Source organism: Orcinus orca, chromosome 1 (assembly GCF_937001465.1).
Source record: "Orcinus orca chromosome 1, mOrcOrc1.1, whole genome shotgun sequence".
Lineage (NCBI taxonomy): Eukaryota > Metazoa > Chordata > Mammalia > Artiodactyla > Delphinidae > Orcinus > Orcinus orca.
In genome coordinates, this window is record NC_064559.1 from 62878480 (window position 1) to 62896943 (window position 18464).

Genomic DNA, 18464 nt, shown 5'->3' on the forward strand with positions numbered 1-18464 from the left:
TTATGTCTCCAGAAGGGGCTTCGGATGGGAAGGCAGCGGCGTGTCCTCAGGGCCGTGCGGTGGACACGTGTGGGCGTGTGCCGGGACACACAGAGCCAGGCCTTCTCCCGGTCACTCTCTGTCCCTCCCCGCTCCCCATGCGGGCCCCAGGGCCTGCCTCTCCGGGGGGGACCCCTGGACAGTTCTCCCTGGCGTCTGGGAGGTAGCCCCTCAGGCCCCAGCCCCCGAGCCGGCACGGATCCAGCCACCCCCGAGCGCTCCCAGCCCCAGGCCGACGTCCCCGCAGAGGCGGTGGGGCTGGGGAAGGGACCGCAAGCGGGGGCGGGCGCATGAGCGTGTGTGAACAGTTCAAGTTCAGACGGGAGATCTCGGGCGATAACCCAGGCCCTGGATGGCGCCGCTCGACAGGAAACCTCGAGCGAGGAGACAGCTGTGGGCCGAGGGGAGGAGCTGCTGCTCCCGTAACCGCACTGCGAGGCGGTGGGAGCCGGGAGCCCGCCCTGGCCGCGTGGGGAGGAAGGGTCCCAGAGCCCTGCCCTGCGCCCAGGGTTCCTCTCCCTCTGGGGAATTCGGTTGGTGACTTGGGTTGCGGTCCGGCACACCTGGGCTTTGGCTGTGGTTGGACAGAAGAGGCCAGCCTCGGAGCGCACTGGGTGGGTGGAATGTGACAGCCTAGGCAGGACCCACCTCTGTCGGACGTGGGTGGCCAGGGCCCAGGGGTGTGAGCACGACTACCTCTAGAGAAGCCCCGGAAGCCAACCCCTGCTTCTCCCGTCCCCTTTCAAGGGGGACCTCCTCACGTGGAACAGTGAGCTTGGCCTCAGAAAGCTCAAGCTTGCCTCTTTAAAATCCCGGCGAGTTGTTTACCCCGTAAAGTACTTGTGTCTGATTTCCAATCGAAATAGCATGTCCTCCCCAAAGCTCGGAGAAGCTGAAGCTTGATGCAGTGGGAAGCTGCTCAGCGGGGCCTCATCCTGGGCTTCACCCCCAGCCTGCCACAGTATAGCAAGAGAAGCCCATCACAGGGTCTACAAAGGTGGAGGAGGCATGGCCCCGGATTCAGGGAGCCCTCAGCTGGAGGGGGCATCAGTCAAACAGATAGATACACAGGTTTCTGCTGTGGGTGCGGCCGGAGCCCCGAGGGGGTACCCTCAGTCGCCTGGGGCCAGCAGGATTGTTTCCAGAGGGCAGATGAGGGCTGCAGGGCTGGCCCCTCTGCCTCCCTTCTGTCCTATGGTCTTCCCTGGGTTGTTCAGGCAGCTCAGCTCCTGATGCCCAGAAACCTGCTTGGCTTCTTGGGCACCCGACTCCCAGGGAGCAGTGGTATGGCTGGAGCGAGGCCGTGGGTCAGACGTGCTTTCACCTGGCTGGGCTGGTGCTCATGTCAGGGATGGGGCAAGGAGGGACTTGCGTGTGAAAACATCTCTTTTCTGCAGCACTGGATAATAATAGCAACAATAGCGATTGTGCTATTCATTAGCAGTAATTGTTTTGATGTTCATGCATAAATGTATTAAAATTTCCCCAAATGCCACTAGAGTGAAAATTTCTGTATATTTGAAATACTTCCAAATGCCAGCAAGTCATCACTGGAAACGTACTGAGACACAGCCAAGTTCGAGGTGCTTTGCTAGATGGACGAGTCCCTGTCCCTCCACTTTCTGCTTGTTTAGAACTGTGCCGCACACACCTGGTTTGACTTAAGGGTTCACGTTATTTGTTTTTGTTTGGGTCGTTTAATATTATAAGTGTAATATACTCTCATAGAATTTCAAAGAGCACAAAAAGCTGCAAAGTAGAAAATAAGTAAAATTTTCCGGACATCCTCCTCCACTCATTCCTCTCCAGAGTTAACCATGGAAAATATATTTTGTGTATGTAGCTATCCAGATATATAGATAGGTAGATAGGTAGATATAGATACTTTTTTACTGTGGTAAGTTATAAATGATATAAAATTACCATTCAACCCTTTATAAGTGTACGATTCAGTGGCGTGAAGTACATTCACAATGCCGTGCAGCCATCATCACTATCTGTTTCCAGAACTTTTTCTTTTCTTTTTTTACCGTCTTATAGACTTTTTATTTTTTAAAGAAATTACACACTTAATAGTAATAATAATTAATAATACACTAGTTTTGGTGTGTAGTTCTTTGAATTTTAAAATTTGGGTAGATTCATGTAACCATGATCACAAACAGGATACAGAGCAATTTCCCTCCCCAACTTCCTTCTGTAGTTTAGAGTTTTATATATTCAGGATTCAATCCTCTTTTATGTGTGTGATTCAAAAATATTTTCTCCCAGCTAGTGGCTTCTCCTCAAACAAAGGGAATATACTTAACAAATTATGTGCAAAAACTTGTACACTGAAAAGCACAAACCATGTTTACAGAAACTAGAGTTCTAAATGGAGAGATTCATCATAATCACGAATGTTTCCAGAACTTTTTCATCATCCCAAGCAGAAACTCCATCCAGATACGTTTTTATGTCCGTATCAGTATACATATGCAGCCTACATAATATACCTCTTGTTTTTTATACACAAATATTAAACACACCATTCCAGAGCTTGCCTTTCACCTAATTATCCTGAAGATCTTTCCACAGCAGCACACACAGAACTATCTGTTGTGTTTGTTTTTTTGAACTACTATACATGAATACACCAAAATTTATTTATCTGGTTTCTGGATGGTGGATGTTTACCTTGTTTTTCTTCTTTTTTTTTTTTTCTTTTTTCTGCTCCTGCAGATAATGTTGCAATAAATATCTTTGTGCATATATCTCTGCATACTGTGAGGGCTTATCTGCAGAATAAATTCTCAGAGAAATGGCAAAATCCTGCTTGGAACTTTTACATGAGGGCTTTGCTCTAGAGTGGATTTCGTTTAAATGGTGCTAACGTTCAAGAGCATAATGACAGGGCTGTGTGCTGTGTGCTGTGTGAAAGAACAAAGGCCTGGCGAGACATGGCCTCTCCTCCAGGCTCTGCTCCACGGGCACCTTGGGACCTCAGGAGAGTCACTTCACCTCCTTGACCTTCAGACTCTTTATCTGCAAAGTGGAGCACATAAGATCTGCCTGGCTTCACTTCACTTCACTCTTGTTAGGATCAAATGAAATCAAGAACGTAAAAGAGTTCTGTAACTGTAAAGTGTAGAGCAAATGTTTGGTATGACCACAATTGTTATAGTGTCAATCCCTGGAGTCAACCGGGAAAGCCACGGGTCCAAGCTGGCAGCAAGAGGGAAGAATGAGTCCTTCTTTCTCCCTCTCTCTCTCGATAGGTATAGATATACATGTATATGTATACATACATGCATATATGTATATATACACATATACGTATATATTTCTGTGTGTGTGTGTATCTTGCTTATAACTGTGCCTGGTACAGAGCAAGTGCTGTCCACTAAAATGAGAGACTCGTCCGTGGGCCTTGAGGGGCTGCTGGGAAGGTGGAATGAGTGGAAAGAACTGAAACGTGAATTCTGCTCACCAAGGGAGATCACTGCCTGTCATTGTTTTACTCCCAGAGCATTGATGAGGGCGTCGTCTCCCTGGGGTCTCCTCAGCGCCCTGTGCATCTCTCCTAACGGGAAGATCCGCTTACGTGCTCACCGCCCTACTCAGCTGTGAGGCTAGATCTGTCTACTTGCTCCCCACTGCCTAGCACAGTGCCTGCACCTTCTGCTAATAACGATGGCCTATCACGGTGTTTTGAGTACTTACTGTGTATCAGGCACTGTGCTAGGTTCTTGATTACATGCAATATGCCCCCTCCTTACAATGACTCAGAAGTTAGGAATTATGGTGGCTGTTTTCAGAGAAGGAAATTGTATTAGTCTGCTAGAGCTGCCGTAACAAAGTACCACAGACTTAGTGGCTTAAACAACAGACATTAATTTTCTCACAGTTCTGGAGGCTGGAAAGTCTGAGCTTAAGGTGTCGGCAGGGTTGGTTTCTTCTAAGGGCCTCTCTCCTCGGCTTGTAGGTGGCAGTCTTCTCTCTGTATCTTCACGTGGACTTCCCTCTGTGCGTGCCTGTGTCCTAATCGCCTCTTCTTATAAGGACACCAGTCATAATGGATTAGCGCCCACCCTAAGACCTCATTTTAACTTACGTTCCTCTTTAAAGACCCTATCTTCAAATACAATCACTTTCTGAGGTACTGGGTGTTAGGGCTTTAGCATACGAATTTTGAAGGGACACAATACAGCCATAACAGAAACAAAGGCTTGGTGGTCATAAGTGTAATGAACGATGAGCGAGCAAAAATGAATGGACTTGCATCCATCCCTTCAGCAGAAATAAACCACTCTCTGCGTGGAAACCATAGCTTCGTTTATGGGACAAAGGCAGAAAAAGATAAAGTAACTACATTCGGGTGGATGAAGGCAAATCACGGAGGACCTCACAGAGCAGGCTGGCCCCCTGGGAGTGCAGCCTGGATCTTAGGCCCATCCTGCAGCTCACCTGTCTTGCATCTCCAGCCAACCCAAGGGCCCAAGGCAACTGTGAACCCAATTGGCTTCAATATTTTTCTTTTAAATTTTATTCATGTTTTTGAAATTACAAAAATAATGTGTATTTGTTGTAAAAAGAGAAAACCCTGCAATTGCTCCTCATCTCATGAAGAGTAAAATCCACTGACCAAAGAGGTTCTAACTAATGCCCCCCCCCTTGTCACCTTCTAACCTCATCTTCTAGCACTATCCCTCTTCCATGCCACCCTGGCCACACCCACTTCCTTTCTGTTCAGACACACCAGGCTTGGGGTCACCACAGGACCTTTGCACCTGCTGTCCCTCTGCCAGGAGTGCCCTTCCTCCCCAAACCCTCACAGCTGTGGTTTTCTAACCAGCTATGAAAAACGAGATCCATCTCTTTGTCATTTTGTACTTTTATTTATCTGACCAGTAGTGAGATTGAGTGTCTTTTTAGATGCTTATAAGCAATTTATTTTTCCTCCTCTGAGAATTGCCTACTTTTATATCTTTAGCTGATTTTTCTCTTGGACCAGTTGTCTTAGCTTTCATTTTTCAAAGTATTACTGACTAAATTCTAAACCTATAAAAAGCTTTAGGAATGAAGCGGTTCATCACAGAATGTTTTACAATGGTGAAAAATTGGAAACAAATGGCCATCCATTGGGGAATGGTTAAATAAACAGTGGAAGGATTATGATGCAACCTTTAAAAAGAATATTCAGTAAAACTATAAAGTAACATGAAATATGAATATGTGAAATAACGTGGAAATATAATTTTAGATTATAACACTAACTGAAAAAATGTTTTTTTCGGGGAAAATTTTTTTATGTAGGATGATTACAATTTATAAATAACAAACACTTTGGAAGGCAATCTGCCATCATGTTAATAGTAGCTGTGTTTGAACGTGGTATTACGGGTGATTTTGATTTTTTTCTACTTTCCTGCACTTTTATAATGAGTAGATTTACTTGAAAATAAAAAGTGATCACAGAAAAAAATTTTAAATTATTGCACAAACATAACAAATTTAACGGAAATAAAAATAGAGAAAGGGAGCTATTTACTCATAGCCTTGTTACCTCTATGAAATCAAACAGCTCCCTTTTTGCCCCATTCCCTTAGAATCCTTGCCTATGGGGAAATAATTTGTAGATGATTGTGACCAGATGATTAGCTTTACAATGAAACATGAATATTTGAAATGCAACACTGAGGAGGGAGTTGAGGAGACTGGCAAATTAAAGCGATTAGCAATAAATTACATGGTACTGATAAATGACATAGACTTGTTCTGCAGGTCAAGGTGATTAGGATGTCTCCAAGTGGGTCAGCCTCTCTGGGCATTGACCAGTGTGGGTCCTGGCCTCACATTTTTTTTTTTTTGTGGTACGCGGGCCTCTCACTGTTGTGGCCTCTCCCGTTGCGGAGCACAGGCTCCGGACGCGCAGGCTCAGCAGCCATGGCTCACGGGCCCAGCCGCTCCGCTGGCATGTGGGATCCTCCCGGACCGGGGCACGAACCCGTGTCCCCTGCATCGGCAGGCGGACTCTCAACCACTGCGCCAACAGGGAAGACCCCTGACCTCACATTTGACAGCAGGTCAGCTGTACCTGTTAACCCCCTAGGCCTTTCAGCCCCTTGTCTCCTCCAAGAAAGAAGGTCATTTGTAAACTCAGGACATCAACTACTAACATGGATCCTTTGAGAAGGAAGGTCTCCACAGCCTGGTGGGGATCCCTTCTCCCCATCCCTGAAGACCAGTAAGTGGTCCAAGGGTATTACCAAATGGTGGTTAGGACTCTGGACCACATGGTGTCTGGATTATGGATTCAAACAGGCCTGGGTTCAACCCTGGCTCTAGACCTGAGGCACGTTATTAAACCTCTCCAAGTCTCAGACTTCCCAGCTGTAAAATCATAGTTGCTGTAAGGATCAAATCAGAAAACTCACACATGCTTCCTGGCACAAAATAAATCTTCAGCTAGTGGTTATAACTATTACCCTGTGTGTCTAGCCTATATTTTTCCTGCTGCAGTGAAAGTTAGTTGCTCAGTGAAAGAGAGCAACTCCCCAGGCCCTCCCCTGGGTGCCTATGAGGCTGCGGTCGACAGGCTGAGCATCACACCCAGCAGAGGTACCCCCTTTGCTCTGCCACTGCCTTCCTGAAAACACATGACTTCCTGTTTTCTAAATTCTTAGCCTGCAATGTCATCACCGATTGTGTCTGGGTCTGGAGATGGGGCTGGGCAGCAGCAGGACCCTGGGCTCAAGGTTGGAGATGCAAAAGGAGATCAGGAGTCTTGGAAGCTGCTCCTACCTGAATCATAGGCTATTAGTATTGATGCCATTAGCTCCTATGTAGTGAGAGCTTACCAGCCCTACCCATTTACCTCACCCACCCTGGGAGGTAGCTATGATTATCCCGTGTTCACACAGCTAGTTAAGCAGCAGAGCCAGGTCTCAAGTTGTCTACCTTCAAAGGATTAACTCTTGCTGTGATGCTAAAGTGCTTCGTATGAAGGCAGAGACAAGCTGGTCATGGGTGGGATTTTAAATGCCCTAGAGACGTGGGAGAATCTGTGTTCTTTGTGCTTCTGGAGGCAGAACTAAGACCAAAGTTGTTTTTTAAAAGCTCCGAAAATTTGAGCTCTTCACCAGTAATTGATGGGTGGTGAGCTCCTGGTCACCTGAGCTATTCAAGCAGAGGCTGCAGGTATTAGAGAAGAAACTCCTACTAAAGGTAGGAAGCTCTCTGAATGAGAGAAACCCCAGACTCACCGGGATAAAGTGGAGAGACTTTGCATCAGACGGAATTTGGGAACTTTCTAGCTGAGTGATCTTTCTGAGACTCAATTTCCTCCTCTGAATAGAACTGGCAGTCATTCTGCCCCCATCATACAGAGTTGTTCTGGGGATTAAACCCGGTAACACAAGGACAGAGTTCTCTAAACTGGACACAGTGCAAATGTAAGTTACCTCGTTATCATTTGGTGAAGCCAGGAGTTCTCAGGATAGCCACACACTATTGAGCTCCTGTTTTATACCAAGTACTTTATACATATGCATTGTCTGGTTTTATCATATACCCTGAGAGGTGGGTCGTTCCATCTTGAGCTGGGGAAGCTGACCAGGTTCCGTCCCCAACCTTGGCCTGACGGGACATGACGGGGTGGGAAGTCCTGGTCCACTCCTGCTGCTGCTTGTACTTTCAGAGCCTCTATCGTGGCAAAGAAGTTCACCTGAGACCCCTGGGCTCAGCACGTGCCACCAGGCAGGGCGCTTTCTCCACACACTGTTCCTCATTGCATCTGCATAACTATCCTGTGAAGTCAGTCTTATTATTAAAACCCCTTTTGCAGATGGAGGAACTGAAGCTCAGAGTGGTTAAGAGAGCTGTCCCCAACCACAAAGCCAGTAAGAAGCAGATTCAGAATTTAAATCTTAGCCTTTCTGGCTCTAAGGCTTATGTTCTTTCCTCTTCTCAAGTGGCCTCATATGTGTTAGGTGAGAAGGGGAAATAAGCAAGTGAAACCAAAATGCATCGTCTGTGCTTTCCAGGGCTTGTCGGGGAGGGAGACACGATGTGAAAAGTTCACAAACTGCGGTGACAGTGTCAAAAGCCAGCAAACAGTAAGGGCTGTGAATTCAGAGCTAGGCGAAAACTCTGTGTCCTACACCTAAAGGTGAGGTGCACCTAAGGCAGAAGGGTTAGACGAGTACCTGGAATTGGGAGACTCAATAATCCCATCCAGCTCTGCTGCTAATCTGCAGGTGTCCTCAGGGGAGGTACTTTGTTCCTCTGGTCTCAGTTTATCAACCTGTGAAATAATAGCACCCTGCCTACCTTCTGGGCTCTCAGGAGAATCAAACTTGATCAGATACAGGAAGTCGTTTTCAAAGTACAGCTTGGGGTTCAAATGGGAGGTATCCTTATAAGTTGGATGTGAGGGAGTTCAGCAGATGCTCTGCTCCTAAAAAGGACTTGCTGGAGGGGGAGATGGGTACCAGTGTGTGTCTGCAGCTTCGGGCTACAGCAGGGCCAGGTTGATTAAGTCCTGTTCTCTCTGTTCACGGAAGCTTCCAGTCTGCCTGAGAGACAGAAAAACAACACAATTCAAATACATCTCACCCAGAGAAACCAGACCCTGTAAGGGCAGATGTCTCCTCCAGGCTGCCTTCTGGGGCCCCAGAATCTTCCTGTTAGTGGTCAGTGCCATGAAACTTTCTGAACGCAGGGCTTTTATGAAGATGACAAAAGGGTGTATAGAGGTGGCTGGGCTCACTGTCACTAACAAGACTCATAACGATTTTGATGGCAATGAACGTATGGACAGATACGCTGTGATCTGACTCCGGTTTCCCCTGGAGTCTCACAGGGCGTGTCCCAGGCATCCTGTGTCAACCAAAAAATAATGCAGGAGGCTGCAAATAAGGGAGGAGTTTATTTGGGGTCTTAAGTACTGAAATTTGGGAGACACAGATTCGGGTAACCCTGAAAGAGTGTTCAGAGGAAGAGAAAGCATCAGGGACTTAGAAAGACGAACAGCCACCAGGCCGTTAAGAGTTGCCTGGAGAGAAGTGTGATTGATTCTGACATGAGTTGGAAATTATTTGTCCTTCAGGAATCTCAAGTTGTTCTAGAGTGCGGGTTCCATAAGTAGATAGACGGCCATGTGTTATTTTAGGGTAAGGGTCCAAAAAGTGTCTTGAGTTTCTGGCAGCTGTTCTGGATGACATCATCAGGTCAAAAGGTCAGATTCCATCCAGGCTGAGACGTGCATAAGTCACATTTTCTTAACGGTCTCCTGGCTCCATTTTAGAGAGCTCTCTTGGCAATGCTGACACAATTTTGATTTTCCTTTCACACCTGCTACCTGGCAGGAAGTCTCCAGCTTATCATGCTGTCGGCCCACTTCACCAGTGCCTACTTGATGGGTGACAGTGTGATGACACGGGGGCTGGGAAACACCTGGAATCCAGGTTCCCGGTTCAGCCAGGCCCTGGCCAACTGGAGCGGCCCCATGTTTGTGGTGGGGATTGCAGTGAGCGTGCTAGCAGGCAGTCTCCTGGCTCTGAGCAAACACAAGCTGCAGGCTGGATCCCCTTTTGTCCCAGTGTTCTAATCTCAGATCCACTGCGGGAAGTACCTGAGTATGCAGGGCCAAGCTCTTCTGAAGCTCCAGCCTGCTTTTTCTCCAGGTGACATTAGGGTCGTGCTTTGCCCTGGAGTAACTGGAATCACCTTTAAATCGCCTGTCTCAGCCTGGCCACCTGGCGTGAGGCCTGATCCTGGAGCACCTGTAAGACCACTCCAACCCTGCAGCACCTAGATGTGTTCCAGCCCAGCTGGGCTTCAGTTTCCGTATTTGCCATGTGTCTGTCCGGACGCGGGGGTCCAGGGAGCCTGGGGCTGTGGCCCGTGGACTGGGTCACCCGTTGCACCTGGGTAATGTGGACTGGGGCTGGGGAATTGGGGAAGGATTCCCTTACTCAGCTTTGCTGAGTCTGCCTGCAGGGGCCCACGGAGTGGCTTGTGGAGGCCCAGGTTGGATGGGAAAAGGACCATGGCGTCAGGTTCCACCCCCAGCTCTCACCCTGCAGCTCAGCTGGGAGCATCGCTGTCCTGCTTTGTAAATAGGGTCTCCTGCTTTGTCAATAGGGCGAGATCCCCTTTCACAAGGTCACCATCATGTCCAGGCCTGGGCTAGGAGGCTACTGCTAGGTTTTGACCCTTTCTTCCTCAAATAAATGTATTGGTGGTGATTTGGGAAAAAAAAATCACGGTGATAACAATGGCTGATGTATGGAGCACTTATTACCTGCCAGGTCCTGCACCCCGTGATAATTATCTTAATTAAGCTTCACCATCACCTAATGAGACAGGTAATATTACTATCCCCATTTTACAGATGAGGAAACTGAGACTTAGAGAAGTTCAATAATACACAGTTCAGAAGTACACAAAAATGACAGTGCATGTGAGTCTTTAATTTTGTTCTTTGTCTCTGTTTGGCATGGAATTTATACTTGTTATAGGGTATGGCTGTATCACTGTGGAAGGCTGCACCCGAGTGACACTGCAGCTCTGAATCTCAACCCTGCTGTGCACTGGCCCATGCTCATGCCCAGGCCCTACCCCAGACCAATTAAATGAGAACCTGGGGGCATAAGGGAGTGGGCTAATTCTCATATGCAGCCAGGATTGAGAGCGAGAACGCTCAATCAGTAGCTGGGTACTTGTTCAAATGCTGGGGTTCTCTGGGGTGCTGTGGACTTGGGACAGGGGATGGGAAGCGTGAAGTAAAACAGCTTCTCCACTTGTCTAGGAAAACAGCCACCATATAACCCCATTAAATACCTCTCTTTGGGACCGAATGTGGTGGGGATAGAAACAGCGTGACAAATGGCTCACGGAAGGAGGCGAACAGGTCTCTGCTTTGGAGATGGTGGGGGGCTGGGAAGAAGCTGGAACCGGGAGTGTCCGTGGCTCCTGCCTTTGAGTTGTCATTTTGGAAAGCTGCCTGCTGTTCAAGGGAAGCCCCTCCACCCTGGGTGTGGCCTCATGAGCTAAGCCATAAGCTCCATGAGAGCAGGGACTCAGAAGACCCTACCCAAATGCTAGACATCATTAGCCTTATGGAGGAAATTTACAAAAACACCTACCGATACATTCTCTCATTTGATTCTCACCACACCCTCAAGATAGACATGATTATCCACCATTTTACACATGGTGAAACTGAGGCCCAGAGAGGTAAGGGGACTTGCCCAAGACCACACAGCTACTTAGTGGCAGGGGAAGGACTAGAACACATCTGATACCCAATCCAGGGCTCTTTCTATTTCAATATCCCCTGACATCAAGCAAAAGGCCAATAAATATTTAATTAGTCACGTGATTGAATTAGGTCCTGGGTCCCCTCAGGGAGCTTTCTGGATGACCACTGCCTTCCTCAGTCCTGTTCCTCCCTGCATGGGCACAGCTGGACTAGGCAGAGGGAAGCTTCCTACCCTGGGAAGCGTGTGGCTATTAATACCCTTTCCTCCACCAAACCACACACAGCACACCTGTCTTTGGTCATAAAATCATGCTGCTCTTTGAAAAGGAAGAAAGAAAGAAAACCTTTTTCTATTACTTATCTCTGGGGAGGCGCCCAATCCCCTCCCCCACTGCACTGGCTCTGCACAACACCAAGAAATATTTCTTCTGGTTTGTTATAAATTTACTGTCCGGTAATTTTTCTCTTCTCATTTTATGTGACAGGCAACTGAGCGATTGTCTCCCAACCCTTTTTCTGAATCTCAACCACCCCCATAAATTGCCGCTGTCACCTCCTCTCCAGTCCTAAAAGGAAAAACACCCCAGCTTTGGTGGCCTTTGCTGGGGGCTGGCTTGTCTCCTCGAGGACTTCGGACACCCACCCTTGGTCAGCAGGGGCTTCCGGCACTGCCTCAGGGCCGGAAGGCATGCCAACCTCGTGTAGGGGGCCTGGCATCTTCCCTGAAAATTCCATAGATCTAACGAATGTCTTCCCTGTGCTCTGTGCTCTGATGCTGGGGGTGAAGGAAGAGGCAAACATGAAGATGCGGCCATTGTTCTCCAGCACTTACTCCAGCCTAGATGGAGGGGAATTTCATAATCCATCAATCCATCAGCACACTGAATTCTCACTAGGGGCTGTGATGGTGGAGCCTGAGTCCCATTCCAGCAGCTGAGTGGAGCGGGTGGTGCTAGCAATGGTAGGCGGGGAAGAGGAACCAGCCCCAGCAAAGGCAGGTGGGTAGAGCAGGAGGGGCAGTGTGGGGAGAAGGCGTGCTGGGGCCTGGACCTGGGCTGCTAAGTCAGGGCTGGACTTTGCTCAGGAAGACTGGCTCGTGGATGGTTTCTGAGAAGGGGCTATGGGAAGTTTACAAAGAGATCAGCTGCCCGGCACCAGGAGGACCCCAGAGTTAGGGAAGGAGTAAAAGGTTTGAGGACAGAGGGAGTCACGAGGTGGAGGTGGGGACTCTGGAGCAGGCTTGCATCACCTGCTCCCAGGGCTTGTGGCAGAAGCACGTGGGGGAAAGGAGAGGAGACATGCTGCCTGGGCTGTCCTGGGCTGCTTCTCATTTGCTGTGTGCGTGCTCCTGGCGAAAACTGAGCTTCTCTGTGCCTCCGTGTGAAAGTGTGGGGCTGTTGGGAGGATCTGACAAGTTATTACATCAAAGCGGTGTCCGGCACCGAGTAAACACTAAAGAAATGTTACAGTTTTCACCCTGGTCAACAGAAGAGGCAGCTGAAATAGGGTAAATAACCTGCCCCAAGTCACAAAACTAGTAAGGATGAGACCTTGTTCCAGTGCACGTTATCCCATTCCCGTAGCCCCGACGTAGTCCTGCAGGCGGCCATGGGAGGGCGCCCCGGGCCCGGGAGAGACTGTGGCCGCGGGACCGCGGCTTCTCTGATACCAGGCAGGGGCGGAGTGAGACGCCTACTACGCGCCGTTTTACACCTGAGTTGCTGCACACATACCTGGTAGGAAGAACAGTGTCTCCTCACTCATAGTGCAGTGAGCTTTCAAGTAGAAATGCTAACTTTTATTTAACCAGAATATTTACCGTACCTCTTTCCCCAACTCCATTGTACTCCAGTTTGCATAGGACAGTTTGACCAAGGTTGTTATGGCAGTAGGGATTAGGGGCCCCTTGGTAATTTTGGGGTGGCTTCCGGAATGCATGGTTCAGATGGGGCTCACACCCAGCTGGGCTCCCGTGCCGTGAGGCAGCCGCCCTGTGCACAGTGGACAATTTCACCTTCCATTCACCTTCCTGCCTTCCAGGCTTTATGGCCCTACCGGGTGCCATGTCCACTGTTGGGGCAGGTTAGGTTTTCCCAGGGGCTGGTCCAAGGTGGGGAGAGAGGTTGTGCAGGTGGGGTATGGAGAGTGGGCCCAGCACCCTGTCGTGGTTTCCTTGACCCTTCAGGAGACCCCTGCCCCCCCGCCCCCCCCCCCACCCCTGGGGGTTGTGAGGGCATGTTCCGTCACCTGAGCCTGACTGACCAATCTCATCTCTCGACACAGCGGCACAGAGCTTCGGGCTTCTCGATCCTAAACTGTGCTACCTGTTGGATGGGATCCTCTTCATCTACGGTGTCATTGTCACTGCCCTGTTCCTGAGAGCGAAGGTGGGTACCACTGGGTTCTGGGGGGAGGGCATGGGCTCCCCAGCTCGGTGGATGTTCAGAGGGCCTTGGTGCTGGAAAGTCTCAAGCGTGGGTGGTACCTGAGTCTTGGTGTACATGGGCAAAGGGACCAGCCAAGTGTGCCCACTGCAGGGGGGGATGTCTGGCTGAGTGGGACAGAGTGGGATGGTGAGTCTAGTGCTGGCCCCTTAGTGAGGAGACATAGAGATGTGTGAACATCAAAGCGTCCCAGGGCAGGGTTTCTGCTGGCAGGAAAGGGGGTTATGCTTCAGGCAGTGAAGAGCAGGGAGGTGGGGAATCTCTTTCCAGATTCTGCTGTCCAACTTCTGACCCATGCTCGGCCAGCCTTTTCTCTTCAAACCTGTTTGCTTATCAGTACGAGGGAGGGTTGGCCCAGAGCCTGGGTTTTCACCTAGTGCCCTGCAGACCCTGAATTTCTTGGAGGGGCTGGGACTGGGGGTGGCCGTGGCATGGGCAGAGGGTGGAAGGACTTCCTGAACGGAGGCCTCAGTCGTTATGACTTCCGTGCCTCAACCCATTTCTCTTTTGGATTTTGGACTTTGCAAAAGATTTTATTATAAGAAATAGTGTCTTATGGATTTTCTTAAGTTTGAGCAACGCTGCCCTAAATGATCTCTCAGGTGGTTCCCAATGCTCTGAATCTGCAAAACCGCGCAGTTTCAGCTGAGGGGCATGAACTGAAAACAGCTCGAGGCCATGCACCCGGGGCAGGTCCTCAGGACACACAGTGCCACACGGAAAGCACCCTGCTGCAGAGGTCAAGTTAGAAGGTGGGACCTTGCACAGCCACCATCCTCGTCGAGGTGTCCTCCGAGCCCCTGAGAGGAAGGGGCCTGGAGAACCTCCCGGAACCCAGGAGGCGCGGCCCGCGAGCCCGGCGCTTCTGCGCACGCGCGAGGGCGAGGGCCAAGGACCGGAAGCTGCGGCTAGTGCCGCGGGCCCGTGCGGTGGCTACGCTTGGCCTGCGGGAGGTGTAAGGACAGTTGAGCTCAGAAAAGAAGCTGCCGCGCCACCGGCTCCCGCAAGGACCCAGCCCCCCCCGCAGGCAGGGCGCGCGCCGTTGGCCGTCGAGGAGCGGAGCGAGGCTGCCTGCGCAGAGAGTAACACGCTTTCTCTCCTCTTCATCCAGTTCAGCAGGAGTGCCGACGTCCCCGCCTACCAGCAGGGCCAGAACCAGGTCTATAATGTAAGTCCGCCTCTCCCGTAGAGCCCGGTCTAGAGAAAGTGCAGTCCTCTGCTGGGACGTGGGGAAAACAGCGGCCGGGGCTCGGTTGTAGGTCACGTCCGCGGCTGTCAGCCTTGCAAGTTGTTTTAATCTCCCTGGGGCTCAGTTTCCTAACCCCGAAAACGGGGATAGTCACGGTGCCTGCCTCGGGGGGAGGGGGGGGTTCTCTGAGGATGCGGCGCGCTAGCGGTGTGATGCACGGCAAGCGCCTGCGTAGTGTAGGGCCTGCCCCTAGCGAGCCCCCGCCTGGCAGCGGTTTCGCAGGCTGGAGGGGTGGAGTGGAGGAGGAAAGTGTAGAATCTTCCCTTTGGTGGAGAAGCGACTTCACGCTCTCCGTGCAATGGGACTTTGAATCCATGATCCACCCCCGCCGCCATGGTAATAAGCTCTTTGAGATGTTCTCCGAGATGACGGTAGCCGAGGGATCTCCCAGTCCGTGCTCCTTTGTGAGCCACCACCCAGAAGGAACTCCCAGTCCTACTGGCCCCATCCTCCTGAGCTTCTGTTTCCGGTCTCTGACGCTTTTCTCTCTGTTTCAGGAGCTTAATCTAGGACGAAGAGAGGAGTATGACGTCTTGGATAGGAGAGGGGGCCTGGACCCTGAGATGGGGGGGAAACCGGTAGGACCTTGCTGTTTCTGTGTGTGTGTGTGTGTGTGTGTGTGTGTGTGTGAGAGAGAGAGAGAGAGAGAGAGAGAGAGAGTGTGTGAGGGCTCAGCTGGGCAGTGAGGAGAGGGCTTCTCAATGCCAGCGCACGCTGCCACTACGCTGGACCCTGACGTGCGAGAGGCCTGGCCATGCAGACAGATGGGGCCCCGTTTGCCGCTGCCCCTCTCCGCCTTCGCCCTTGGCTCCCTCCTGCATCGCAAGGGGCCTCACACACATTAATGCGGCAAGCAGGCCCTTATGCCGGGCTCCCAGCAACTCTGTGCTTTTCGGCTGTAGACTCCACACCCTGTGGGGAGGGGAGCGGCTGGAGGAGGCCCGAGCGGGGTCTTCTTAAGAGCAGAGCTCAGCCTGGGTGTGAGAGCGCGTGTCCATGTGCACGAGGGAATCCGAGGCGTGGTATCGCCGTGAGGGCCTGTGAGTGGCGGAGCACAGCTGCGGGAGCACGGGGAGGGCTCAGGCGGATGGCAGAGCCCACAGAGTGTGGGGAAGGGGCCTGGGGAGGGCGCTGAAACTCTCCTGGCTTGGATCCCTGTTTCTCCATCTCTAACTTCTTCCCCTCGTCTCTCCCGGCAGAGGAAGAAGAATAAGAATCCCCATGAAGTCGTGTACAATGTGAGTAGAGGACGTGGCACAGTTTGCATTGGAAAGTTGGAGGGTAGGGCTGGAGGAGGGCTCTGGATGAAGGCTTTGCTCCCTTCTCCGTGGTCTTTGCCTGACTTGACCTTCACTTCCCTGGCCAAGTAGTGCCTCACCTGCTTGCTGCCTGCAGTGGCTGCTCGTAGGAAGCCCTTGGCTTGCCTTCCTTGGGCCCCTAAGCCTGCTGCGGGAGTTCCCGGATCAGCCTGGTGGGACCTGGGGGGACAGCGAGGTCAAGCTGGGCAAGCCCCTCTGAGGGGCTGCTGTTCCTAGGGGCCGGAGGAGTGTCCTGAGTGTGGCCTCTTGTTGAAAACTTCACCATCCTGGGTGTTGATCTGGGTCTGCCACACAGGGGACCATCGCAGAGGGTCAGCCACTGCAAAGAGAGCTACTCTCCCTCCCTCCTGCAGTTGGCCCACGCACAGCCACGGTGTTGGCTGTGTGAAGAGAAAGCTTGCTCAAATAGATGCTTCTGGGGGCTCTGGGGTGAGCCGTTGCATTGTCCAACGTGCGTGTCCTTTGGCTAGGACTCCGCATCTTATCCTTTTGAACCTCTCCTGAGCTTCTGAGCTCAGTGCAAGGGGCTGGCAGCTCAGAGAAGATTCCAGAGGGCTGAGGAGGAGGAGAGGGGGTTGGAGCTGGTTATTGGCAGAAATGTTTGAGTCTCTGGAGCCTTGAATGTGGAACCCCCCCACCAACTGGGGAATCCAGAGGTTTCCTTTTGTAGGGGAGCCCACAGTTTGCTACATCAGTTGGTAACACCGGTGTCTCACGCCCTCTTCTTCAGGAGCTGCGAAAAGACAAGCTGGCGGAGGCCTACAGTGAGATCGGGATGAAGGGCGAGGTGAGTGATACTCTTTCTTCATTCCCAAGGATTGGGTGGTATGGGGGCTGCTCCAAAGAGTCCCATCCCTTCCTCCTATCACCTGCAAAAGCCCACGTGGTGGCTGCCAGAGGCAAAGGTTAGTCCAGCTATCATCCATTTGATAGTATATTAGGTACTCAGAAAGTGCTGATACCCTTTTAGGATTAAAAACCAAGTTAAATACTAAGATGGTCCATGCTTTGCAAAAACAGGCCAAGTCTGTCAACGTTCATAATAATTATCAGGTGAGTAATGTGTGCCAATGTATGTTCAGCACTTAGGATGGTGGGGCCCCTTGTTCATAAATGATTAAGAATTTCCATAAGTGAGAGCAGAGCTTTGAACCCGTCTAGGTTTGATCTCCGTGTGACTGCATAGGTGGCGTGCCCACAAAGCTGGCCTGGCCAGTGCTTTACCAGGTAGATAGTCTCATTTAATTCTCACAGTAACCCAATGGGAAATGTGTACCCGCCAGGCACAGGAGGTCCAACAACTTACCCAAGGTCACGTAGCTGGTGACGAGGGAGCCAGAATTTGTACGGACTCTACAGCCCGAGCTTGTACCCACGACCTCGTTGCCGTTCCCAGTGAGCATTGATGACTAGCCAAGAATTTTCTTAAAGATTTGTTTTATTGAAGTATAGTTGATGTACAATGTGTTAATTTTTTACTTTATAGCAAAGTGATTCATTTATACATATGTCTCTATACTCTTTTTCATCTTCTTTTCCAGTATGGTTTATCACAGGAGACTGAATACAGTTCCCTGTGCTATACAGTAGGACCTTGTTGTTTACCCATCCTGTGCATACTGGTTTACGTCTGCTAATCCCAGACTCCCAGTCCTTTCCTCCCCCACCCCCTCCCCCTCGGCAGCCACAAGCCTGTTGTTCTCCACGTCTGTGTGTTTCTGTTTTGTAAATGAGTTCATTTGTATAATTTTTTTAGATTCTATATATAAGTAATATCATATAGTATTTGTCTTTCTTTGTCTGGCTTGCTTCCATGTCTTGGCTATTGTAAATAGTGCTGCAGTGAACATCGGGGTCCATGTATCTTTTTGAATTATAGTTTTCTCCAGATATATGCCCAGGAGTGGGATTGCAGGATCATATGGTAACCCTGTTTTTAGTTTTTTGAGGAAACTCCATACTGTTTTTCCTAGTTAGCCAAGAATTTTGAGAGCTGCAGGGAGGCCTGTTTATTCCAAGCAGCGGCAGCGTGGCCAGCTCCAGTGCGGCCCAGATCCAGGAATCTGATGCCTCTGAGGATCTGAGTCAGGCACAGCAAACCTGGGCCCCATCAAAGCCAGGCCTCAGCTTACTCTGCGGAGGCCGAGGTCTGACCAGTGACCTGAGGA

At 50.5% G+C, this 18464-nt stretch overlaps 1 protein-coding gene across 1 annotated transcript in view; it reads left to right on the forward strand.

The window, feature by feature from the left end:
- The window catches only part of CD247 (CD247 molecule), a 78440-nt gene that overhangs the window by 57316 nt on the left and 2660 nt on the right, over positions 1-18464 (forward strand). Inside the window, exons 2-6 of the mRNA XM_012533031.3 lie at positions 13568-13671; positions 14840-14896; positions 15475-15555; positions 16177-16215; positions 17027-17083. Coding sequence (XP_012388485.1) covers positions 13568-13671; positions 14840-14896; positions 15475-15555; positions 16177-16215; positions 17027-17083 — 338 coding nt within the window. The remainder of the gene's footprint in view (positions 1-13567; positions 13672-14839; positions 14897-15474; positions 15556-16176; positions 16216-17026; positions 17084-18464) is intronic.